Source organism: Vipera berus (assembly GCF_964194415.1).
Source record: "Vipera berus genome assembly, chromosome: W".
Taxonomy (NCBI): domain Eukaryota; kingdom Metazoa; phylum Chordata; class Lepidosauria; order Squamata; family Viperidae; genus Vipera; species Vipera berus.
Genome location: NC_138210.1, coordinates 7,710,900 through 7,736,787, shown reverse-complemented (window position 1 = coordinate 7,736,787; position 25,888 = coordinate 7,710,900). Strand labels below are relative to the sequence as shown.

At 45.6% G+C, this 25,888-nt stretch overlaps 1 protein-coding gene across 1 annotated transcript in view; it reads right to left on the bottom strand.

The window, feature by feature from the left end:
* Positions 1 to 25,888, bottom strand: part of LOC308676842 (DNA topoisomerase 2-beta-like) — a gene marked incomplete at both ends in the record, with an annotated part of 378,437 nt that overhangs the window by 5,123 nt on the left and 347,426 nt on the right. The window contains 3 exon segments of the mRNA XM_081342876.1: positions 11,003 to 11,082; positions 11,501 to 11,690; positions 21,840 to 21,998. Coding sequence (XP_081199002.1) covers positions 11,003 to 11,082; positions 11,501 to 11,690; positions 21,840 to 21,998 — 429 coding nt within the window.

Here is a 25,888-nt window from a genome sequence, read left to right as displayed (position 1 = left end):
GCGGATCGACGTTCGGCTGAAGCAGCAAAGGAGTCGCCGTGCCACCCCAGAGACCCCTGCGGCCCCTGTTGTGCGTGAGACCCTGGTTAAGAGGGAGGAGCCAATGGAGATAGGTGCTGCCAGGACTCGTCTATCGGTGGCAGAAATGAAGAGGCGATTGTTGTGATTCAGGGTCAGCCTGTGGGTTCGGCAGTTGGGTCGGATGACTCAGAGGAGGAGGGGGGTGTTGAAGACCTTGCTGATGATAGCCCTCAGGCAGGCCCCTCCCACTTGGTCACCATGGAGACCCAGCTGTGTGAGCCTGACAGTGTGGATGAAGATGACCCACAGCTGGCCCTGTTCAAGGACGCCCGACGCAGGAGGCAGTCAAGTAGGAGTAAACAGAGGAAGGCAATGGGGCTTCTCAGAAGGAGGGAGAGAGAAGCCACGCCCTGAACTCTTTATAAAGGACTTGTGTGGGGAGGGCTGGTTTGCTGAAAGCAACCGCTCAGATAGTGTTTCAAAGCTCCTGTATCTTGGTTCGTGTCTTGTTTGTTTTTGTAATAAATTTGGCAGACGTCATTCCAGCCTCTTGCCGTTTGTAAAGGGGTTGCCTTTTCTGCAAGGCCGGTAGCAGGCTGGTACAGAACAGTTTGCTTTCAGCCTCCCACCCCTTACTAATATTATGGAGCAGCTACGTGCTGAGAATGCCCAGCTCACCCAGCAACTCACTTTGCTGGCAGCTCAGGTGGCTCAACTGCAAGCTCAGGTTCATGCTGCACCCCCACCATCACCCCCACCCAGGAAAAAATGCCAAGTTGCAATGCCGGATAAATTTACAGGCACTCCAGAACTGTTTCCTGCTTTCCTGGGACAATGCCAGCTCTTTATCAGCGTGAGAGCAGCTGATTTCCCCACTGACCGGGATAAGGTGGGGTTTGTGTTAAGCCTTCTTTCGGGTGATGCAGCTCGTTGGGGCACGCCTCTGCTGGCTCAACCTAGCCCATTGTTGGACAACTTTGTGGGGTTTTGTGATCATATGCGTCTGATGTATGAGGACCCTATTAAGACGCAGACTGCTACTCGACGTCTGAAAGCTCTGAGGCAGGGTCAACGCCCCCTACAGGGCTATATCAGCGATTTTTGGCTGTTTAGCCAGAATTCTGCCTGGAATGAGGCTGCGCTTGTGGATGCCTTCCAGGATGGATTGTCGGAGGAGATGTTGGATGAGCTGGCCCGTGTGGATATTCCCTCAGACCTGAATGGGCTGATCCATCTCTGCCTGCGGATCGATGCTCGGTTGCAGCAGCGAAGGAGTCGCCGTGCCACCCCCCAGACCCCTGCAGCCCCTGTTGTGCGTGAGCCCCCAGTTCAAAGGGAGGAGCCAATGGAGCTGGGTGCCACCAGGTCTCGTCTATCGGTGACTGAAATGAACAGACGACGATCGGGGGGGTTGTGTTTTTACTGTGGGGACGCTGGGCATTTGGCTGCTTTTTGCCAAAAGAAGCGACAGCGGGCATCAGTGACCGAGCCTGCCCCGAGAAAGTCCCCTACTTTTCTGTCGGGAAACGCCCCGAGCCTGATCTAGACGGTGTGATAGATCGGGCGTCCCACAACAACACTGAGCGACGTCTTTCCGATGCTGCCTGTGGACCTCCATGGCATCTGATTTTGGAGGGATGTCTGATCCTTCCTGGCAAGCCAGAGGGGATTCCAGTCCATGCCTTAATTGACTCTGGGGCCACCACAAATTTTATGGACTCAGCATTTGTGGCCAAATGGGCTGTTCCCCAGTGCCTGGTGGATCCGCCCATGTTAGTGGAGACTATCGATGGTCGAGTGCTCCTGTCTGGGCCAATTACGGCCGCCACGCAACCATTATGTATGGCCATCAGTTCCCATGTGGAGGCCATCCAGTTCTATATCACCTCAGATCTGCATTTCCCCGTGGTCTTGGGACTGGCGTGGCTCCGGGCGCATGACCCACAGATCTATTGGTCACAGAACTTGGTCACCTTCCCAAGCTTGCAGTGCGTGGACCACTCCCGCCATATCTGTGCCGGCCAGGTGGAGGGTTCCCCAGGGGTTTCCTTGCCTCCTGAACTGTCCGACTTTGCTGATGTGTTCAGCGAGACAGAGGCGGATCAATTACCCCCGCACAGGCCCTATGACTGCCCCATTGATTTAGTCCCTGATGCGCCTCTCCCAGTGGGGCGTTTGTACTCCATGTCAGACCCCGAGTTGGCTGCATTGCGGGACTTTCTGGGGAAGAATTTGGCTCGTGGTTTCATCCGGCCCTCGTCCTCGCCAGTGTCTGCACCCGTGCTCTTCGTCAAAAAGAAGTCGGGCGAATTGCGGCTTTGCTGCGATTATAGGAAACTCAACGCCATCACGGTGCGCAATCGTTACCCGCTGCCCCTCATCCCCGAACTCATGGACCGACTCCGGGAGGCTAAGATCTTCACGAAACTGGACCTGCGTGGAGCTTACAACCTCGTCAGGGTTCGGCCGGGTGATGAGTGGAAGACGGCGTTTGGTACTCGCTATGGACATTTTGAGTACACGGTGATGCCGTTTGGCCTGACCAATGCCCTCGCCGTGTTTCAGCATTTCATGAATGACATTTTCCGGGATTTGTTGGATCAGTTTGTCGTGATCTATTTGGATGACATCCTGATCTACTCCCCGTCGCGTGAGGTGCACCATCAGCATCTCCATCAGGTCCTGCAGCGACTCCGAGAACATCAGCTGTTTGCCAAGTTGGAGAAGTGCCAGTTCTACCGGGTGACCATCGATTTCCTGGGTCACCGCATTTCTCCTGAGGGCATCGCCATGGAGCCGAGTAAGGTTGAGTCTTTGCAGAGTTGGCAACCCCCGCGTCGCGTGAAGGATGTTCAGCGACTTCTTGGGTTTGCCAACTATTACCGAACGTTCATCCCTGGGTTTGCTGCCTTGACAGCCCCCCTCACCCAGCTCCTGCAGAAGAAGACTCGGTTCCAGTGGAACGGTCCAGAACAACAGGCTTTCCAGACTTTGAAGGAAGCCTTCATGAAGGAGCCCATCTTGAAGCATCCTGACCCGCAACGGCCATTTGTCGTGGAGGCGGACGCCTCCGACATTGCCATTGGGGCGGTGTTACTCCAGGCAACGACGCTCAGCGGTACCCTCTTCCCTTGCGCGTACCATTCACGAAAACTGAACCCTTCGGAGCGCAATTATACAATCTGGGAGAAGGAGCTGCTGGCCATCAAAGCGGCGTTCGAGGCCTGGAGGCATCATCTGGAGGGAGCGCGGCATCAAATCGAGGTCCGGACGGACCATAAGAATTTGGAAAGCCTGCAGACCGCTCGGAATTTGAACCAACGCCAGATCCGGTGGTCTCTTTTCTTTGTGAGGTTTGACTTCCGGGTTCAGTACATACCTAGCGGGCACAATCAAAGAGCGGATGCTTTGTCCAGGAAGCCCGAATATTCCCGAGTGGAAGACAAGCTTCTGCCTAGGACAGTGATCCCCGTCGAGTCTTTTGCTGCGGTGCGGGAGCCGGTTGATATACGGGCTCGGATCCGGGAGGCACAGCAGCAGGAGGTATGGGTGGCTCAGCGGAAGGAGGAGGTGGGGCCAGACTCTCCTTGGACGGTCACGGATGGACTCTTGTATTATCGTGACCGGCTCTACGTTCCGGGAGGGCCACTCAGGGGACTCATCCTCAGCCAGTGTCACGATAACCCGGCGGCGGGGCATTTTGGCCTGTTCAAGACCCTGAACCTGGTCTCCCGTACCTTCTGGTGGCCCCGAGTCCGACACGACGTCCAGTCCTATGTCACTTCCTGCATCCCATGCAGGCAGGCCAAGTCAGCGACAGGGGCCCCGCCTGGATTACTGCAGCCCTTGCCGACACCCAAAAGACCCTGGGGGGCTGTGTCCATGGACTTTCTGACGGATTTACCCCCATCCTCTGGTTTTACGACAGTGTATGTGGTGGTGGACATGCTGACCAAGATGGCGCACTTCATCCCCTGTCGCGGCTTACCGTCAGCCTGCCTCACTAGTCCTATGTTCATTCAGCAGGTGTTTCGGCTGCACGGCCTCCCTGATAGAGTCGTCTCCGATAGGGGGGCCCAGTTTACAGCCCGCTTCTGGCAGGAGTTGATGCATGCATTGGATATCAAGATTTGCCTCTCGTCCGCGCATCATCCTCAAACTGACGGGGGAACCGAGAAGGTCATTGGTATCCTGGAACAATATCTGCGCTGCTACGTCAATCTGCAGCAAAACAATTGGGTGGACTATCTGGCCATAGCTGAGTTTGCATTTAACAATTCGCAGCACACCTCCACACAGATGACACCGTTCTTGGCCAATGTGGGATATCACCCCCGGTTTTTCCCCCTTTCTCCCGTGGACTCACCGGAGCCGGCAGCGAACGACTTCATGGCAGAGTTACAGGCGATCCATCGATTGGTGCGACGTCAGTTAGAGAAGGCCAAGGCCGATTACAAAAGGTTTGCTGATCGGTCAAGACGGGATACGCCTCCACTATCGGTGGGGGATCGGGTCTGGTTGTCCACCAGGAACCTACCGTCAACACGGCCGGTGAGAAAGTTAGATCACCGATATTTAGGACTGTTCCCAGTCGAGGCTGTCATCAATCCGGTCGCCTATCGCTTAACTCTGCCACGTTCCCTGCGCGTGCACCCAGTCTTTCATCGGTCTCTGTTGGTCCCCGAGCAACCGGCCTGTCCACTCCACCGAGCGGAACCTCCCCCATCAGGACCTCGTGATGGAGGCAGCACCCCCGAGTACGAGGTCGCCAGCATCAGGGATTCCCGTTGGCTGAAAGGTCGTTTCCAGTACCTGATTGAATGGAAAGGTTACGGACCAGAGGACTTCACCTGGGAAGACGCGACCGCCGTTCATGCCCCTGCGTTGGTGACTGCTTTTCATGAACAATTTCCATCCCGACCGCATCCGGATCGGCAGACCCAGGGGAAGGGCCCTGCGGTGCGGGATAGTGTTGTGATTCAGGGTCAGCCTGTGGGTTCGGCAGTTGGGTCGGACGACTCAGAGGAGGAGGGGGGTGTTGAAGACCTTGCTGATGATAGCCCTCAGGCAGGCCCCTCCCACTTGGTCACCATGGAGACCCAGCTGTGTGAGCCTGACAGTGTGGATGAAGATGACCCACAGCTGGCCCTGTTCAAGGATGCCCGACGCAGGAGGCAGTCAAGTAGGAGTAAACAGAGGAAGGCAATGGGGCTTCTCGGAAGGAGGGAGAGAGAAGCCACGCCCTGAACTCTTTATAAAGGACTTGTGTGGGGAGGGCTGGTTTGCTGAAATCAACCGCTCAGATAGTGTTTCAAAGCTCCTGTATCTTGGTTCGTGTCTTGTTTGTTTTTGTAATAAATTTGGCAGACGTCATTCCAGCCTCTTGCCGTTTGTAAAGGGGTTGCCTTTTCTGCAAGGCCGGTAGCAGGCTGGTACAGAACAGCGATGTTCGGGGGGTTGTGTTTTTACTGTGGGGACCTTGGGCATTTGGCTGCCTTCTGCCCAAAGAAGCGACGACAGGTGTCAGTGACCGAGTCTGCCCCAAGAAAGCCCCCTACTCCTCTGTTGGGAAACGCCCCGAGCCTGATCTAAAAGGTGTGTTAGGTTGGGCATCCCACAACACCAAGCAACGTCTTTCTGATGCTGCCTGTAGACCTCCATGACATCTGATATTGGAGGCACGTCTGATCCTCCCCGGAAAGCCAAAAGGGATTCCAGTCCATGCCTTAATTGACTCTGGGGCCACCACAAATTTTATGGACTTAGCATTTGTGGCCAAATGGGCTGTTCCCCAGTTCCCGGTGGAACTGCCCATGTTAGTGGAGACTATCGATGGTCGAGTGCTCCTGTCTGGGCCAATTAAGGCCGCCACGCAACCGTTGTGTATTGCCATCAGTTCCCATGAGGAGGCCATTCAGTTTTATATCGTCTCAGATCTGCATTTCCCCGTGGTCTTGGGACTGGCGTGACTCCGGATGCATGACCCACAAGATCTATTGGTCACAGAACTTGGTCACCTTCCCGAGCTTGCAGTGCGTGGACCACACCCACCATATCTGTGCCGGCCAGGTGGAGGGTTCCCCAGGGGTTGCCTTGCCTTCCGAACTGACTGGTTATGCTGATGTGTTCAGCGAGACGGAGGCGGATCAATTACCCCCGCACAGGCCCTATGACTGCCCCATTGATTTACTCCCTGACGTGCCTCTCCCAGTGGGGCCTTTGTACTCCATGTCGGACCCCGAGTTTATTTATTTATTTATTTATTTAGATTTATATACCGCCCTTTCCCGAAGGACTCAGGGCGGTTTACAGGGCATTTAAAAAACAGTCAATACAAACGTTAAAACAAATTAAAAGAGATTAAATAGAACCCTGAGAAAATTAAAACCCAGTTAAATTTAAAATTAAAAATATTCTCAGCCTGGGCCAGAGAGCTCGAAGAGCCAGGTCTTCAGGTCCCGGCGGAATGAACGGAGGTTGGGGGCAGTCCTAAGCTCCACAGGCAGCTGGTTCCACAGGGCAGGCGCACCAACTGAGAAGGCCCTACCCCTGGGTGTTACCCGCCGGCAGTCTTTAACCGGCGGCACCCTGAGGAGACCCTCCCTGTGGGAGCGCACTGGACGAAGGGAACTTGATGCTGGCAGGACTGGCTGCATTGCAGGACTTTCTCGACAAGAATTTGGCTCGGGGTTTCATCCGCCCCTCGTCCTCGCCAGTATCTGCACCCGTGCTGTTTGTCAAAAAGAAGTCCGGTGAATTGCAGCTTTGCTGCGATTATAGAAAATTAAATGCCATCACGGTGCGCAATCGTTACCCACTGCCCCTCATCCCTGAACTCTTGGACCGACTCCAGGAGGCAAAGATCTTCACAAAACTGGACTTATGTGCAGCTTACAACCTTGTCAAGAGTTCGGTCGGGTGATGAGTGGAAGACAGCGTTTGGTACTCGATACGGACACTTTGAATACACGTTGATGCCGTTTGGCCTGACCAACGCCCCCACCGTGTTCCAGCATTTCATGAACAATATTTTCTGGGATTTGTTAGATCAGTTTGTCATGATCTACTTGGACGACATCCTGATCTACTCCCTGTCACAAGAGGTGCACCATCAGCATCTCCGTCAGATCCTGCAGCGACTCCGAGAACATCGGCTATATGCTAAATTAGAGAAGTGCCAGTTCTACCAGGTGACCATTGATTTTCTGGGTCACCGCATTTCTCCTGAGGGCATCGCCATGGAACCGAGTAAGGACGAGTCTTTGCAGAGTTGGCAACCCCCACGTTGTGTGAAGGTTGTTCAGCGACTTCTTGGGTTTGCCAACTACTGTTGGGCTTTCATCCCTGGGTTTGCTACCCTGACAGCCCCCTTCACTCGAGTCCTGCAGAAGAAGACTCGGTTTCAGTGAGATGCTCCAGAACAATGGGCTTTCCAGGCTTTGAAGGAAGCCTTCATGAAGGAGCCAATCTTGAAGCATCCTGACCCGCAACAGTTGTTTGTCGTGGAGGCGGATTCCTCCGACATTGCCATTGGGGCGGTGTTACTCCAGGAAACGATGCCTGGCGGTACCCTCTTCCCTTGTGCGTACCATTCACGGAAACTGAATCTGTCGGAGCGCAACTATACCATCTGGGAGAAGGAGCTGTTGGCCATCAAAGTGGCGTTCGAGGCCTGGAGGCATCATCTGGAGAGGGCGTGGCATCACATAGAGGTCCGGATGGACCATAAGAATTTTGAAAGCCTGCAGACAGCTCGGAAATTGAACCAACGCCACATTCGGTGGTCTCTTTTCTTTGTGAGGTTCAATTTCCGAGTCAAGTACAAACCCAGCGGTCGCAACCAAAGAGCGGATGCTCTGTCCAGGAAGCCCGAATATTCCCGAGTGGAAGACATGCTTCTGCCCAGGACAGTGCTCCCCATCAAGTCTTTTGCTGCAGTGTGGGAGCCGATAGATATATGGGCTCAGATTTGGGAGGCACAGCAGCAGGATGTGTGGGTGGCTCAGCGGAAGGAGGAGGTGGGGCCAGATTCTCCATGGACGGTCACAGATGGACTCTTATTTTATTGTGACCAATTCTATGTTTCGGGAGGGCCACTCAGGGGACTCATCCTCAGCCAGTCTCACGATAACCAGGCGGCGGGGCGGAGTGGGAGTTGTAAAAAAAACCCCGCCAAATGAATATGTTGCGGAACATAGTTGATTGCATAGTTTTGTGGTTGGGACATTATACTTTGTAACTGGGTAATTTTTAGTTGGAAATTCAGACTTGGTTTCATTTTTGGTTGTGCCGATACTTTGTAACTAATAAACATGTTCTTTGAGGAATTTCCAAGCCTTGGAGTTCTGCTTTATTTCTCTCTGTCTGTTGGAACAATGACACCTGAGTCCCCTAGTTCTAGTCCATCCTATTAACCACTACACCACACTGGCTGTTACTAACTTGAACAGGGTGCCTGCTTAGGTGAAGGTAACCAGCACAGGATTAACAGAAAGTACTAGCCAATGTTCCTCAGGTTCCCAGGTAAGCCTTATGGCAGGGATATGCAACTTTTCCCTGGGATTAAGGCTGTCCTTCACCTTTGAGATGCATGCTGAGCCACTTTCAAAACTAAACTGAAGGCGATTTCCTTTTAATTACAATTAAATATAATTTATACAATTCTTATCTAGTCATGTACATAATTATGTAAATAATTCTCTCATTAAGAATTACAATGTAGTAACAACTTTGGGAAGTCTATGAGGGGCACACCCAAGACCGAAAGCTCAAATAATTCACTTCTGCTTTAAGGCATAGAAAGCAAGAAGCAGATTTGCTCTCATTGCAGTAATGGACAGCTACAGGTATCACCAGAAATTTCATTTTCCTATTGTGGTTCAGCTTTAGGTATGATTAGGGTGTGGTATCTAATGCTTAAAGCAATTAAACAGCAGATTTTAGACCAAAAGGTAATTCAACAAAGTACAATTCTGATTTATTTGTAATTGTTTCACTTCTGCCTTACAGTTAGCCATAACTCACAAAAAGAAATTTTAGGCGGTGGTGAGACCTCTCCTCAAGAAGCCTGCCTTGGACCCAGCTGTGTTAAACAACTTTCGTCCGGTCTCCAACCTTCGCTTTCTTGCGAAGGTTGTTGAGAGTGTGGTGGCGCATCAGTTCCCTCTGGTTCTGGATGAAGCGGATTATCTAGACCCGTCCCAATCAGGCTTCAGGCCCGGGTACAGCACGGAGACGGCATTGGTCGCTCTGGTGAATGATCTCTGGAGGGCTCGGGACAGAGGACATTCCTCTGTCCTAGTCCTATTAGACCTCTCGGCGGCTTTCGATACCATCGACCATGGTATCCTGCTGCGGCGTCTCAGGGGACTGGGAGTGGGAGGCACAGTTCTTCAGTGGTTCTCCTCCTATCTCCTGGGACGCTCGCAGTCGGTGTTGGCAGGAGGGCAGAGGTCGACCCCAAGGGCTCTCGTTTGTGGAGTTCCTCTGGGATCGGTCCTCTCGCCTCTCCTGTTTAACATCTACATGAAACCGCTGGGTGAGATCATTCGTGGTTTTGGAGTTGGGTATCATCAATACGCTGATGATACCCAACTTTTCATTTCGACCCCAAACCACCCCAGTGATGCCCTCGATGTGATGTCCCGTTGCCTGGAGGCGGTTCGGGTCTGGATGGGGAGGAACAGACTTCAGCTCAACCCTGACAAGACCGAGTGGCTGTACATTCCAGCATCCCGGGACATTCAAAATGTTCCATCTCTTTCTATGGGGGGGGTGAGTTTTTACCCCCCGTGGATAGGGCTCACAACTTGGGAGTCCTCCTAGATTCACGGCTTACTCTAGAAGATCACATAGTAGCCGTGACTAGGGGGGCTTTCGCTCAGGTTCGCCTGGTGCGTCAGTTGCGGCCCTATCTGGACCAGGATGCCCTGTGTACGGTTACTCATGCGCTCGTGACCTCTCGTCTGGACTACTGCAATGCTCTTCACATGGGGCTTCCCTTGAAGACCACTCGGAGGCTCCAACTGGTACAGAATGCGGCCGCGAGAGTTGTCTTGGGAGTTTCCCGGTACTCCCATGTTACACCTTTGCTCCGCGAGCTGCATTGGTTACCAGTTGTCTTCCGGGTGAGGTTCAAGGTCTTGGTGATGGTTTTTAAGTCCTTACATGGTATGGGTCCGGAATACCTCGGGGACCACCTGCTGCCGGCGTCGACTTCCCTCCGCCCTGTGCATTCCCACAGAGAGGGCCTCCTCAGGGTGCCTCCGGTCAGAGAATGCCGGCTGGTGGCCCCCAGGGGGAGGGCCTTCTCTGTGGGTGCCCCGGCTTTATGGAACCAACTGCCGGTTGAGCTCCGGACGGCACCGGATCTTCGCTCCTTCCGGCGCGGGCTAAAGACCCATTTATTCGAACAAGCTGACCTGGCCTGATGGGGGAACGTTAGGGTTTTAATGGGTTTTATATTGTGATTGTTTTAATTGGGCAATTATTTAATCCTTTTTTTAACTTTTGTATTTCTATTTATATGCCCTGTTCACCGCCCTGAGTCCTCCGGGAGAAGGGCGGTATATAAATTTAATAAACAACAACAACAACAACAACAACAACAACAACAACAACAACAACAACAATAATAATAATAATAATAATAATAATAATAATAATAATAATAATAATAACTACTTATTTTCAAAAACATAACTCCATTTTTTGGCACCTAATGAGATTCATGAGGAAAGGAAAAGACAATAACTTACATTTTCTTATCATCTTAATGCAATGGTCTTACATGGCTGGAAAAGGGTATTCTCTACAATAGGTTAAATAAAGGTTCCATATATTCCCTATCCAATTGTGACTTGCCTTCTTCTTCTTCCATGTCTAGATCAAACTTTAAACTGTCAGAATAAAGTCACCTTCTTGGCTTTGTCATTGGCTACTTGCCTAGTGAGTTGAAATGTTTAATATATTTTATACATACCAATATTGGCTTTCCGAGAATAAGAAGAAAAGGTAAACAGGTTGCCAAAGTCTTGACTAGTTTTAACTTGGGAAACCACCCTATGATAAAAAGAGAATTTTATTAAGCAGTTTCCTCTGCTTAAAAAGGCAGCATTTTGTTTGATTTTGTGTAGTAGTGCAATACAAATATGGTAATACATGGATTAATCCATACAGGTGCTCTACACAACATACATAATAATACATAAAACACAAAATGAGTGACCAAATGTGAAAGTTATTTTTCATTATTATGTATTATCACATTTCAATAGACAAAAATGCACATACTCCAAGTAACAATATATATTTGTTTAAAAAGATAGATAAACATTCAGCATCTGTTGAAACTTAATATGCATAATATGTCCATGAATATACAGTACCTTAGCCTACAGACCCGCAACAATTTGCATTTTGTTAATCCTCATACTCCTAGAACCTAAATAAAATACTATCCCAAATGTATGACACTTACTCTGGAGAAGGCTTTGATTTGATTGGAGAGAAATCATAGTCATCCTTTTCAAGACTATCTGAGGGCACATAGTCATCTTCTCTGTCATTGATGTTTTTTTTCACTTCATCAAGATTATTATTATTGTTGGTATCTTCAGCAGCAGCATCTTCTTCTTCTGAGAAATCAAATGTGTATTTGGGCCTTTCAGCTGCAAAGACAGACACAACCACAAATCTTTCTATGTTAAACGTTATACTTTGTATTTCACACTATGAATATTTTAAGGAATTCTGTGAAAACAATAGTATTGCAACATATCAACATCTTGGGACAGTAAACACTGAGTAACTAATCAACTCTGTGATACAAACTTAAACAGGCCACCTTTCTGCAAAAATGAATGCACATTCAAAAGATAAAAACAGTGAATATGGCAATTACAGAAGGTTAGATACCTTTTGTTTGTTTGTTTTCCACTGTAAAATTGTTGTTAAGATACTGTCAATGCTGCTAACATCGAATGTTATTGCTTGACATGAGATGAAGAAGTAGCTATTTCATATGTTAAACTTTTGTATTGTTTTAAGACTTGTGTATTGTTTTAGTTTAAAATTGGTGGGAGGGAAGAGTAGGAATGCACTTTGAAGACTAATAATAAGACTAATAATCTGACTAAAGAGAAAATAGATTTGATTAGATATGACTTATCTATTTTAGATCAAAAAGATTTGATGAACAAAATTCGGAAGTGTAGACAAATGCAATTTGAGTACGCCAATAAACCTGGCCGGTGGTTATCTTACAGATTAAGAAAAGAAACAGAATCTAGGAAGATTGAAATGCTTCGAGATTCCACAGGCAACTTGGTCAGTACGACAGAACAAAAAGCAAAGGTGGCACAAGAGTTTTACTCCTCCCTCTATAGCCAGGAAACTTACCAGGGAGATAAGGTCAGGAGCTATCTCCAGAATTTGCAGATTGAAGCAATCCCTGATTCTTGTAAAGAAATTCTAAATGCAGAAATTACTAGCGGGGAAATTGCAGTAGCTGTTAAGAAATAGGCAGGTGGTAAGACCCCAGGACTTACCTAGTGACCCCTGGAATCCCTAGTGAATTTTATAAAGAGATTTTTGATTCAATTAATTTACAAATGAAGGACCTATTCAATGAGGTCCTAATAGAATCAAAGATACCCCGGTCCTGGACAGAGGCCTATATTTCCCTAATCCCGAAACCTGATACTGATAGAACTTTGATCCAGAACTATAGACCAATCTCGCTCCTGAATGTGGACTATAAGATTTTTGCAACAATTTTAGCTGAGAGGCTTCGCGTGTTTCTGTCCCGTTTTATCCACCAAGACCAGAATGGTTTTTTACCCCATAGGCACCCGAGGGATAACTTAAGAGTAGTATTGAATGCCTTAGAATACTATGAGACCCATCCAGACAAATCTATGGTAATGATTTTTTTGGATGCTCAAAAGGCTTTTGATAGAGTCAACTGGAACTTTATAATACAACAATTGGAAGTGATGGGCTTCGGTTCTCAATTTACAAAGGCAGTTCAAGCTATTTATGCTAAACAGTCGGCAAGGTTGCTGCTCAACGGATTAATATCAGAGGAGATACAGATTTGTAAGGGTTCCAGACAAGGATGCCCTCTTTCACCGCTGCTTTTTATTTTAACTCTGGAACCATTTCTTCAGACGATTAGACAGGATTCGGAAATTAAGGGCTTAAAAGTAAAAGGGGAGGAATATAAACTTCAAGCATTTGCTGATGATTTGGTTTTTATATTAGAAGACCTTCTGAACTACAGGGCCAAAATTACTTGTAAAACTGGATAACTATGGAGAGGTAGCGGGATTAAAAATTAATAAGGATAAAACTAAAATGCTAACAAAAAAATTGTCCTATATTCAAAGGGAACAGATCCAAAATATTATGGGGATTAATTGTGTTAAAAAAATTAAATATTTGGGTGTTTGGTTGACAAACAAGTGCTCCACCATCAAAGAGCTTAATTATTCAAAACTGTTAGTAGATACAGCGAATGACTTGGATAAATGGCGGCATATACAGATTTAGCTCTTGGGTAGAATTGCTGCGATAAAAGCTCATATCCTACCGAAATGGATCTTTTTATTCCAAATGGCTCCTGCAAGATTGGGGAATTTTTTTTTTAGGAAATTAGATCAAATTTTGGGTAAATTTATTTGGCGAGGGAAAAAAACCTTGTATAAAAAGGAAAATGTTGCAGGAGCATAAATCCAAAGGTGTCTTGGGGCTCCCTATGTGGGAGCTTTATTACCAAGCCTCTTCCTTGGTTTGGATAAAAGATTGGGTGACCCTTTCAAGGAAACGTATTTTGATACTTGAAGGGTATGATTTGCAGCGAGGTTGGCATTCCTTTTTATGGCCACAGAAGGATAAGCAATCTAAGTATTTTATCACTCATTATGTTAGAGGAAATTTGCAAAGGGTTTGGGAGGCGGTTAAAAAACAAGTGTATACCCAGATCCCCAAATGGGTATCTCCGTTAGAAGCAGTGACCCTCCCGACTGTACACAGCATAGAGAGAAATTGGACTTACGGTGACTTGTTGGATTAAGGTGGGAGACTTAGATCCAGAGCTGATCTTCAAATTAGAGGATGCAATATAGATTGGTGGTCCTATGCCCAAATACAAACTAGAACTGCCAGAGACAAACAAGAGTATGGTATCACTCTTCAGCTACAAACAATCGATAAACTCCTTTTGGGTAGTCAAAGGAAATTTATCTCTAACGCATACAATCTTCTGCTGTCCAGCTTTATGGCGGAAGAGATTGTAAAAGACACGGTGATTGCCTGGGGGAGAAATATCGGGAGGACAATACAGCTTGATATGTGGCAGAACTTATGGAATAAGACTATGAAGCTGACTCTATCCTCCTCTTTTAAGGAAAATTTCTATAAAATGATCTACCGTTGGTATCTCCCCCCTGTTAGAATCGCTAAAATGTTTCCAGGATCTTCTGATAGATGCTGGAAATGTTGCTCGGCCAAGGGTACCTTCTTTCACCAATGGTGGAACTGTTTATATGCCAGACGATATTGGAGAAAAATTCAACTGTGGCTATTGGAAATAACAGGCATGAGTTTCCCTATGCAGCCAGACCTCTACTTATTGGGTATAAGACCAGACAATATCGACAAAAGAGATTGGTATATATTTGTTCATGTCTCAACAGTGGCGAGGATGGCCTTTGTCCAATTGTGGAAGGACCCAGACATACCCCCTGACCATTTGATAATAAACAAGATTCTCCGTTGTGCCAAGATGGACAGGTTAACATACATTTTAAAAGATAAACGTGAATCACTATATAATATAAGTTGGAACAAATGTATTGTATGGCTTAAAAGAAGGTTCAACTCAGGAGACGAGTGATGAGATCACCCACTTAATTGATCTGTGTAATTTACTAGGCTTACAAGGTTGACAAGATATGACCAATGGTAGTTTTGTTTTTCTTTTTATGATAAGGATATTCTATGCATTGGAAAGTTTAGCTGGGATGATATATTTTTTGTTAATAGGAGAGTAGATATAACTCAGTCTGTTTTGTTTGTTTTCCACGGTTTGTGTTACGTGATTATATGGTTTGTGTCTTTAAACCCCTTGTTCCTTTCCCTATGTATTATTCTGTTGTCATTCTTATTGTAAATAATTAATAAAGATTATATATGAAAAAATAAAGAAGATAAGACTTTGGCAGTTCTTCTAACGGAAGGGAAGCTGATTCTTTAAATTAATTGGAGAATATGATTAATGACAAAATTAGAAAGGTGGAGAATTGTGTTTAATTATATTGTGCAAGGGGCGGAGATTTCAGATTCCAGCTTCCTTCGAGCAAGCATTTGCCGGTGTATTAGGCTAATAAAGGACTTTTTTTTAATTTTAATTCCATTTATATCCCGCCCTTCTCCGAAGACTCAGGGCGGCTTACAAGCTTAGCAGTAGCCTTCATTCTATGTATATGCCTGCTTATTAGGGCTTTCACCCCCCCCAAGCGGCATTATTACAAAGTCAGCTTAATTGCCCCCAACAATCTGGGTCCTCATTTTACCTACCTCGGAAGGATGGAAGGCTGAGTCAACCTTGAGCCTGGTGGGATGCGAACCTGCAATAATTGCAGGCAGCTGGTGTTACTTAAGGAGGCATTAGCCCACTGCTCCACCAAGGCTCTTTTAAGGTAAACAATGCCTCAGAGTCACTTGAAAAGCCCATACATCAGAAACTTGACATCAAGCTGGAATCTCCACTACTTTTTAAACTAATTAGGGAGTCCCGACCTCCCGTCGCTGTCTCCAAGCTTCGGAGGCAGTCTGGCAAAGAGTTGGGGAAGATCCCATAATGGAAGGAGTAAAATTGCCTGAAGCCAGCTCCCCAGCACCAGCAGCCACCCCAGTGGGGGAAGGGCCAGCTAAGAAGCCGGCAAGGAAAGAGTTTCAGCAATCCTCCCAGCTGGGAGCTGGACCCAAAAAAACAGGAGAGTGGATTAAGCCCAGCAGAGACTCCAGGAGCCTCGGAGCAGCTAGGCCAGCTGAGATTGAATACTCGGGTGAGTGGAAAATCCTGTCTGCAGATCAGACTGCTTGCCAGATCCAGGAGGCCCCTGCAAAGCCCTCCAGATCCATAGAGACAGAGGACCCCAGCCTGGGGCCTCTGCAGCAATGGGAGTTTGGGGAGCCCCCACAAGTGGAAGGCCAACAACCTCTGAGCTTGCCCCAGCTAATAGAAGCCTTGCAACAGCTGGGAGTGGTGCAGAAGCCTGGAGATCAGGAGCTGGTGGGAGGACAACAGCAAGTGTGGCAGCAAGAGGACCCAGATGTGCAACCCCTGAACGTACAGCAGGGCCGGAGGGGCCAGCAGCAGGGGGGGCCTGGCAGCCATTGAATCAACAACCAGGAGGGGGCCAGCACCAATGGGGGCCCCAGCAGCCGTTGAACCAACAACTAGGGTGGGGCCAGCAGCAATGGGGGCCCCAGCAACCAATGATGAGCCCACCCTTCAGAACAACCTTTGATGGGAACCCAGAGAAACTGACTTTTTTCCTCAACCAAGTACGCTCTCACTTGAATCGCTGGGGTCACTCTTACCCGGACCCAGGTGCGATGGTCAATGTGATTGCATCCAACCTAGAGGGAGAAGCATCTGAATGGTTGAACAATTTATATAACGAGCAGGCCCCTGAATTGGAAGACCCCCACCTTTTACTCCTGGGGCTGAGGGAAAGGTTTGAGGACCCATCCATTGCCCTCAAAGCAGAAGAACAAATCCATAAGATAAAGCAAGCTGGCCGGCCTGCCCTAGAGTATGTGCAGGAGTTTTGAAAGATGGCAGGAAGGATAGAGAGGTGGCCTGAGCAATCAATGATTCATCTTTTTAGAGAAGGGTTAGACGACCACCTCTCTCAGGCATGTATCTATCGAGCTGTACCTGACCAGCTGCATGAATGGTACCAGGCAGCAGTGAAATTAGATGTCCAGCTCGCCCACTATAAAAAGCCTCCCGCACCTGAAACTGCACCAAAACCAGGATCCAGATGGCTACCACCACCCCGAAAACCCCCAACGTCTACTGCCGAAAGACCTAGACCACCTACAGGTCCGCCAATCAAGTGCTTTTGATGTGGACAATAGGGACATTGAGCAACAAACTGCCCAGTTCCTTACCTGCAACAGCAGAGTAGACCAGATCCAACAATGAGGAAGAAACCCTCACAGCAGCCATTGAGAGAAAAGTCCAACTGGGCCACCCAGGAGCCCGTTACCCAGGTTACGTCCCCCACCCAGGAGGACACTGGGCCACCGACCGGGCCCACCCCCACTTTACCCGGTTTTGACAGTGACGATGAAGGGGAGAACGACCCGATGGTGAGTCGACCCATCCTACCTTTTTTATTGCCTGCTAAACTCATAATCCCTAAGTCAGGGGCACAAGTAGACCTGAAAGTGCTACTTGATACCGGCTGCTCCCGATGCATCATTAGCCTGTCATGTGCCTTGAGACTGGGCATATGGGCCAAGCCGCTCTCCAAACCTGTGAGGTTCGAGCAAGCCGAAGGCTCCCTAATAGGAGGGACTTTACTCACGCAATGAACAGAGCCCTTACGCCAGGGGATAGGCGAGCACTGGGAGTTTATTCGCTTCCTAGTAGCTCCAAAGATGTCTGAGACTGTGATCCTAGGACTAGCCTGGCTAGACAAATGGAAGCCGCTTATCTGTTGGGAAAAAGGAATGAGAACTATGAGATTACCCATAGGGCCCGATCCCTCCATTGATTCAACAGATGTTACAGGGGATTTTAGCCCACCCAATGAGCAAGCGCACATGGCTGCCTTACGGCCTCCTGGTGAGCCGCTCATCCCCGGCGAGTACCAGGACCTAACGGAGGTGTTTAGTGAGAAAGAATGCGATACCTTGCCTCCTCACTGTCCCAATGATTGTTCCATTGAACTGCTACCAGTGGCCAAACTCCCCCGACCAAGAATGTACGCTATGTCCCCCTTTGAAATGGAGGAGATGCAGCGATATGTGGATACAAACCTAGCAAGGGGATTCATCGAATGGGCGAAGTCTACTGTGGGAGCCCCTGTGTTGTTCAAAGAGAAAAAAGATGGGTCTTTACGTCTCTGCGTGGACTATAAAGGCTTAAACGCTGTGAGTGTGGGAAATAAATACCCTCTCCCCCTCCTGAAAGACTTGCTAACTCATCTGGCGAAGGGGAGCGTCTTCACCAAGTTAGACCTGAGAGAAGCATATTACCGGGTAAGTATAAAGGAGGGGGACGAGTGGAAGACAGCTTTCAACTGCCCCTTGGGGAGCTACCAATTCAAAGTCATGCCATTTGGACTTCAGGGGCCCCCCGCCGTATTTATGCAGTTGATCAATGAGGTCCTACATGAACACCTATATAAAGGGGTCCTAGTATACCTTGATGACATCTTGATATACAGCACGAATATGACCGACCACATAAAACTGGTCAGAGAAGTGTTAAAGAAACTACTGAATGCCAAAGTTTATGTCAAACTGTCGAAATGTGAATTTCACCAAACCTGATTAGATTATCTTGGCTATAGAATCTCCAATGAGGGTATCGAAATGGACCCAGCCAAAGTAAAAACTATAATTGAATGGCAGCCCCCCAAAACCCGCAAACAGCTCCAGAGCTTCCTAGGGATTGCCAACTTCTACCGTCAATTTATTCCCTCTTTTGCTGAGATTGCTCTACCTCTTACAGACCTACTCAAAACGGGCAAGGGAGGGGGAAAACCACGACCTGGCCAGCCGCTAGCATGGACTATGAGTTGTCAGAAAGCTTTTGAGAATTTAAAAAGACTATTTGTGGCTGAACCAGTCCTAAAGCACCCTTGCCCAGGGGAGCCCTTTGTAATTCAGGCAGACGCCAGCGACGTGGCAGTCGGAGCGGTGTTATTGCAAAAGAATAAAAGCGGGGTGCTACAACCTTGTGTTTACACCTCTAAGAAATTTACTGAAAGCGAGAGGAGGTGGACAGTCTGGAAGAAGGAGGCCTTCGCAATTAGGTGGGGGCTATTAAACTGGTGGCACTACTTAGAAGGGAGTAAGGTGCCTTTTGAAGTATGGACAGATCACAAAAATTTAGAGGCACTAAAAACTCCCCGGAAATTGTCCCCAAAACAAGTACGATGGGCACAGTACTTCAACCGTTTCAAAATTACTCTAAAGTACATACCAGGAAGAAAAAACTTCCTAGCTGATGCGCTCTCCCGATTGCCACAATACAAAAGTGAACGTGAAGAAGTTCATGAGGCAATTATCCCCGGTCCACAAACTGCGGCCCAACTCACACCTCGCAGGACCCCTAATCCTGATGACCCCGGGGTAAAGAAAATAAAGCGAGAACTGCTCACTGATCAATGGTTTAAAGACAATCAGACATCCCTAACATGCAGGGATGGTCTGGCTTACAAGGGGGGAAAATTGTACTTGCCTGAAGCTCTTCGCCTTAAGGCCCTCAACCACAGCCATGATGTCAAACAGGCTGGACATTTTGGATATCTAAAAACTCTACATCTCATTCGCCGGCAATTTTGGTGGCCGGGACTAAAACGAGACATAGAAAACTATGTCAAGAGCTGTACTGTATGTGCCACCATGAAAAGAATCCCAGGAAAGACACCTGGGTTATTGCAACCGGTGGCCGAACCTTCTCAACCATGGGAATAGCTATGGACTTGATAGTAGACCTACCTGATAGTAGGGGAAATACTGTCATTTGGACTGTGATAGACCTATTTTCAAAACAGGATCACTTTATCACCTGCAAAGGACTTCCATCGGCTCAACGCCTGACTAAGTTGTTCCTAAAACATATCTATCAACTACATGGCGCCCCTCAGCGAATAATTTCGGACAGAGGGGTGCAGTTCACAGCGAAATTTTGGAGAAACTTTCTTAAATTAATTGGATCATCTCAAGGCCTATCAACTGCTTTTCACCCGGCTACTAACGGAGCCGCAGAGTCCGCCAAAAAAATGGTGAAACAATACCTTAGATGCTACGTCTCTTACCAACAAACAAACTGGACCGACCTCCTCCCTTTTGCAGAAGTGGCTTACAATAATTCAGTACATAGCAGCACTGGCTACACTCCTTTCCGTGTAGCCACAGGGGAAGAATTCAACCCCATACCGGAATACCCTCATTTACCCTCCGCTTCGCAGACTCTTGATCAGTGGGTGAGGGGTTGGGAAAAAGTTTGGAAAAATGCAAAGGTGGCCTTAAAAAAGACTTTTGAGACCTACAAAAAGCAAGCTGACAAAAAGAGAGCTCCCCAAAGAACATTCCAAGTTGGTGAAAAGGTCTATTTGTCAACCAAATACCTACGCCTGAAACTACCCAACAAGAAATTGGGACTGAAATTCTTGGGGCCTTTCCCCATTGTGAAAATCATCAACCCGGTCACAGTGAAATTGAAACTACCCAGTCTTTTGGGGAAAATTCACCCGGTGTTCCATTGTAGCTTGCTGAAACCTTTTCGAACCTCCACTTTAAGACCTACCCCTAAGAAAGCACCTGGACCCCTCGTGGTAGCAGGTCAAACACATTATGAAGTGAAACATATTCTTGACTCTAGAATCTTTAAGGGAAAATTGCAATACCTAGTACAGTGGAAGGGATACCCATTGTCTGAAGCCACTTGGTTGAAATCTACTGATGTGAAAGCTGACAGACTTATCAAAAGGTTTTATGAGAAACACCCCAACAAACCAAAAGCCAATTCCTAACTTGTGTTTTGTTTACATTACAGGATTTGTCCTTTTTCTAAGGGGGGCCCGGATGTCAACGCTGCTAACATCGAAAGTTATTGCTTGACATGAGATGAAGAAGTAGCTATTTCATATGTTAAACTTGTGTATTACTTTAAGACTTGTGTATTGTTTTAGTTTAAAATTGGGGGGAGGGAAGAGTAGGAATGCACTTTCAAGGCCATTTGTCTCTCTAAAGAAGATAAGTCTTTGGCAGTTCTTCTAACGGAAGGGAAGCTGATTCTTTAAATTAGTTGGAGAATATGATTTAATGACAAAATTAGAAAGGTGGAGAATTGTGTTTAATTATATTGTGCAAGGGGCGGAGATTTCAGATTCCAGCTTCCTTCAAGCAAGCATTTGCCGGTGTATTAGGCTAATAAAGGACTTTTAAGGTAAGCAATGCCTCAGAGTCACTTGAAAAGCCCATACGTCAGAAACTTGACAGATACCAAAGGGAATTGACTTGTGGACCTTACAATTAGCCAGGAAAAGACAATTCCAGAAATGAACAAATTCAAATTTTTAACTGAAGCTAATTTATTTACAAAGCAAGTCAACATATAAAAAAGTGTAAATATTTCCAGCTAAATAATTTCACTTGTGAAAAAGTACGTTAAGAAATTGAGTTGTATGGAATTATTGAAGTTGAGGCAATACCTGAAACACAAAGAAAAATATCTGCGAAAACTGTTCCAAAACTAATCATATATACAAAGCAGAAGCAACAGATTATTGCAAACTTACTGAAAAGCTTAGCTGACACTGGAGTAATTGTAGACAGAATATTGTTGTGTATACAACAATAATCTGCATGACAGTGATGTCAGAAGGAAAACATTTTAACTCAAATCAGAAAAGTCATCTTCAAAAGCATGCAAAAAGTCTTTTAAGTTAAACATGATTAAGCACAACATGCGTACTATAAACACAGTGACCAATTTTGTTAAACCTTAACTCATTTACAATATTAAAGAAAAAGATTTTGCTAAATTATAAATATTCCTATGCTACCTGCAGCTCTTCTAAGTAAAGAATCTCTTGGGATAATCACAGGCTCATTTTCTTCCAAGTCACTTTCAGACTTTGATTCATCATCTGACCATGGGTTTCGTTTCTTTACTTTTTTTGCAGCAGACTTTGTGGAAGATGGTGTTCTTCTCAATCTAGTACCTAAAATAAAGTAAAATTCTTAGCAGTGTAAGGAATAATCTCTATTATATTTTCTGACATTTAGCATTGATACCTTCCCAGATTAATGATACAGAAATTGGTAATATAAGCAGATGCTTCTAAAATATCTATAACATGCACTTTGATATGTCAACTCTGAGTATAATATAAAAATGCAAAATTTAAGAACCTTATTTTTTGCATAATTTATCCACCATTTAGTAAGAATAAGTTTTAATGGGACTTCTCAGATCATTAAAGATATAACAACAACAACAACAACAACAACAACAACAACAAACTGGAAACTTGAGTTAGAATTGCAAATAAATAATAATAATAATACCCCCAGTGAGGCACTACCTTGACGTGGTTGTGTGGCTTGTGTACTCTGAGGAAGATGAGAGCTATGCCAGAGGTTCAACCATACTGGACAGGTCTCATCAGAGGAGTCAGAAAAAGAGTGTCTCTTCCATAAAAAATATGGTGAGACGTAAATTTCAGAATGCCATACCGGCTTGGATGTCGCCCGGGTTAACAAGGTCCACACTAGAAGTTGGGAGTTCCTGGATATCTGGTGAAAAATGGGTTACAGGACTCAGGACTGTTGGCTGAGCAACCAGGGCCAGCAGCTGCAGAACTACTGGAAGAAAAGGTGTTTACCCGTCGCAAATACACAGTGATTGAAAACAAAGAAATAATGATCTGTTATTACAGATGAAGTCCAACAAGAAGAGGATATCTAAAACGAACGCACCAGTTCTGGAAAGAATAAAATCCAGAATCAGAAATAACAGAACAGAAACTAGCAGATCAACGGCGATTTATAATATGAAATAAAGTATTCACAGAAACAGAATTGGACGAACTGCAAAGGTTTACCCAGGGCAAAGAAATCAAAGCCTTGCCAAAAGTAATTCAGAATGTAGAGGCAAACCAGGGGGAGCTGGCAGTGAAGGAATCCAGCAGAGAGATACAACTGTTCTCATTTGGAAACCAGGCACCTCTTCCTCAGGAAGAACAAAGCCCTCTAACTAAAGAAATAAAAGAATTGAAGCAAAGAATAACTGAGCATCTAGAACAGCACAAAAACAACAGAATAAGGCTGCCTGCATTGAAGCTTGTTCCAAAGAAACAGCTAGCACAAGCTTTAAAAGATGCAAATACTGCAATATCAAGTATAAGCACCAATTCACTGCAAGAAACAAACCAACTAATGTACAGCACAGCTGCAGTTATAACTGAATACCTGGGATGCAAAATCAACAAAGAAGAAAAACAAACAAACAGTGCACCACAAAAATGGAAGGTTAGATTAGAAAATAAGATCAGCAAGTTAAGATCACATGCAAGCAAGCTAGAACAGATGAAAGAAAAGAAGCTGAAGAACAAGAAGACCAAAGAATACCTAATCAAGAAATACCACTTAGAAACAAGGAAGATCAAGGAAGCACTGGAAATAATAAAGCAGCAAAGAACAGCTATACCCAGGAAAATCAGTAGATACAAAGCTCGAATTGCAAATTATAGGCAGAACCTCCAATTTCAATCCAATCAGAAACGTTTCTACCAATCCATCAATGGAGAAACTGCAATGAATCAGACAGTACCTGACAAGGAAGAAACAGTGCAGTTCTGGAAGCAGATATGGGATAACCCAAAGAAACACAACAAGGATGCGGCTTGGTTAAAAGAGGTGGATGCAAATAAAACAGAAGTTGAAATGAAAGAACTAGTAATAACAACAAAAATGGTAGAAAAAAGAGCAAGGAAGATCAAAAATTGGTCAGCACCAGGTGAAGATGAACTGCATGGGTTTTGGTTGAAACATCTAACTGTTATATACCCACTCATTGCCAAGCAGTTCAACAATATACTACAAGGCGGAGAAATTGAAAAGTGGCTAACAACTGGGAAAACCTACCTAATAATGAAAAAGTCCAGCAAAAGGGGCAACACCAGGCAACTACAGGCCAATTACCTGCTTACCAACAACTTTCAAATTGCTAACTGGTGTGGCAGCTGATGCAGTACAACAGCATCTAGTTGAAAACAATCTCTTTCCACCTGAGCAGAAAGGAAACCGCCCCAATAGCAGAGGAACAAAAGATCAACTCCTTCGTATATAAAGTTTTTTATTATTATTATTTTTTCTCTACATACATATGTTAGTTTTTCAAACAACATGCGAGCTGGCTTCATAACATGAAGGGACTCCTCAGGGTGCCACCGATCAGAGAATGTCAATTGGTGGCCCCCAGGGGGAGATCCTTCTCTGTGGGCGCCCCGGAACTATGGAATCAGGTACCGGTAGAGCTCCGGATGGCGCCCGATCTTCGCTCCTTTCGCCGCGATCTAAAAACATTTTTATTCGAACAAGCCGGCCTGGCCTGATGGGGGATTGGTGGGGTTTTTTATTGCTGTATTATTGGGGTTTTTTAATTGTATTGTATCGATTGTTTTTTAGTGGGCAACTATTTAATCTTTTTTAATATTTGTAATTTTGCATTTTATTCTTGCCCTGTTCACCGCCCTGAGTCCTTCGGGAGAAGGGCGGTATAGAAATATTAATAAACTAAACTAAACTAAAACATGCTGATACATATACAAATTCTACTCTTTGGTTCTCTCTTCCAACCATTTATAAAATAAATTCCAGCTTTTATAGTATTCTGTTTCTTCTTTGTCTTTTAGTCTCATAGTTAATCTGTCCATCTCTGCGCATTCCAATATCTTCTTTATTACCTCTTCTTCTGACGGTACTTGTTCATTTTTCCAGCATTGCGCATAACTTATTCTTGCTGCAGTTACAATGTGTAAAACCAAGTATAAATTTTGTTTGTTAAGTCTTTTCTGGTACTATACTTAATAAAAAAAAATTCGGGATTAAATGCTACATGTTCTAATATTTTTTCTAGCCAAGCATGTATTTTTTTCCAATAAGCCTTTACTTTATCACATGTCCACCAAATATGATAATATGTACCTAAGTTATGTTTACATTTCCAACATTTGTCTGATACATTTTTAAACATTTTTGCTAATCTAGCTGGAGGTAAATTTATCCTAGCTTTATCCTAGCTTTTTTCCTTGCCATACAAAATTCAAAAGTAAAGAATTCAACTCTTTAAAAAAAATTCCCCAAAGTTTTATTGGAATTGTCTGAAACAAAAATAAAATCTTAGCCAATATATTCATTTTAATTGTTGCTATCCTTCCTAATAGAGACAATTTCAAATTCTTCCACTTTTCCAGGTCTAACTTTATTTGTTTCAATAGTCTTATATAGTTGTCTTCTTTTAATGTTGAACATTTAGCTGATAAATATATACCCAAATATTTTACCTTTTTCGCTATCTGTACCTCTGTCACTTCTGAAATTTGACTTTTTTGCTTATCCGTAACATTTTTAACTATTATCTTAGTTTTTTCCTTATTAATTTTTAATCCCGCTACTTCACCATATTGTTCTAATTTCCCACACAATTTTGGAATCATCTCCAAGGGATCTTCCAAAATAAATACCAAATCATCAGCAAATGCTTGTAATTTATATGTTTCACCCTTTATCTCCAAACCTCTAGTTTCTGCATCTTGTCTTATGTTTCGATTTAAAACTTCCAAAGTGAAAATGAATAACAGAGGGGATAGAGGACATCCTTGCCTTGTGCCTTTCCTCATTTGAAAGCTCTCAGTACAATCTCCATTCACAATCACTTTGGCGGTTTGTTTACTATATATTGTTTTTACCATATTTATAAAATTCTGTCCAAAATCCATTACTTGTAATTGATGAATCAAAAACTGCCATGAAAGATTGTCAAATGCCTTTTGAGCATCTAAAAATATTAATGCCATTTGTTTCCCTGGATGTAGTTCACAGTATTCCA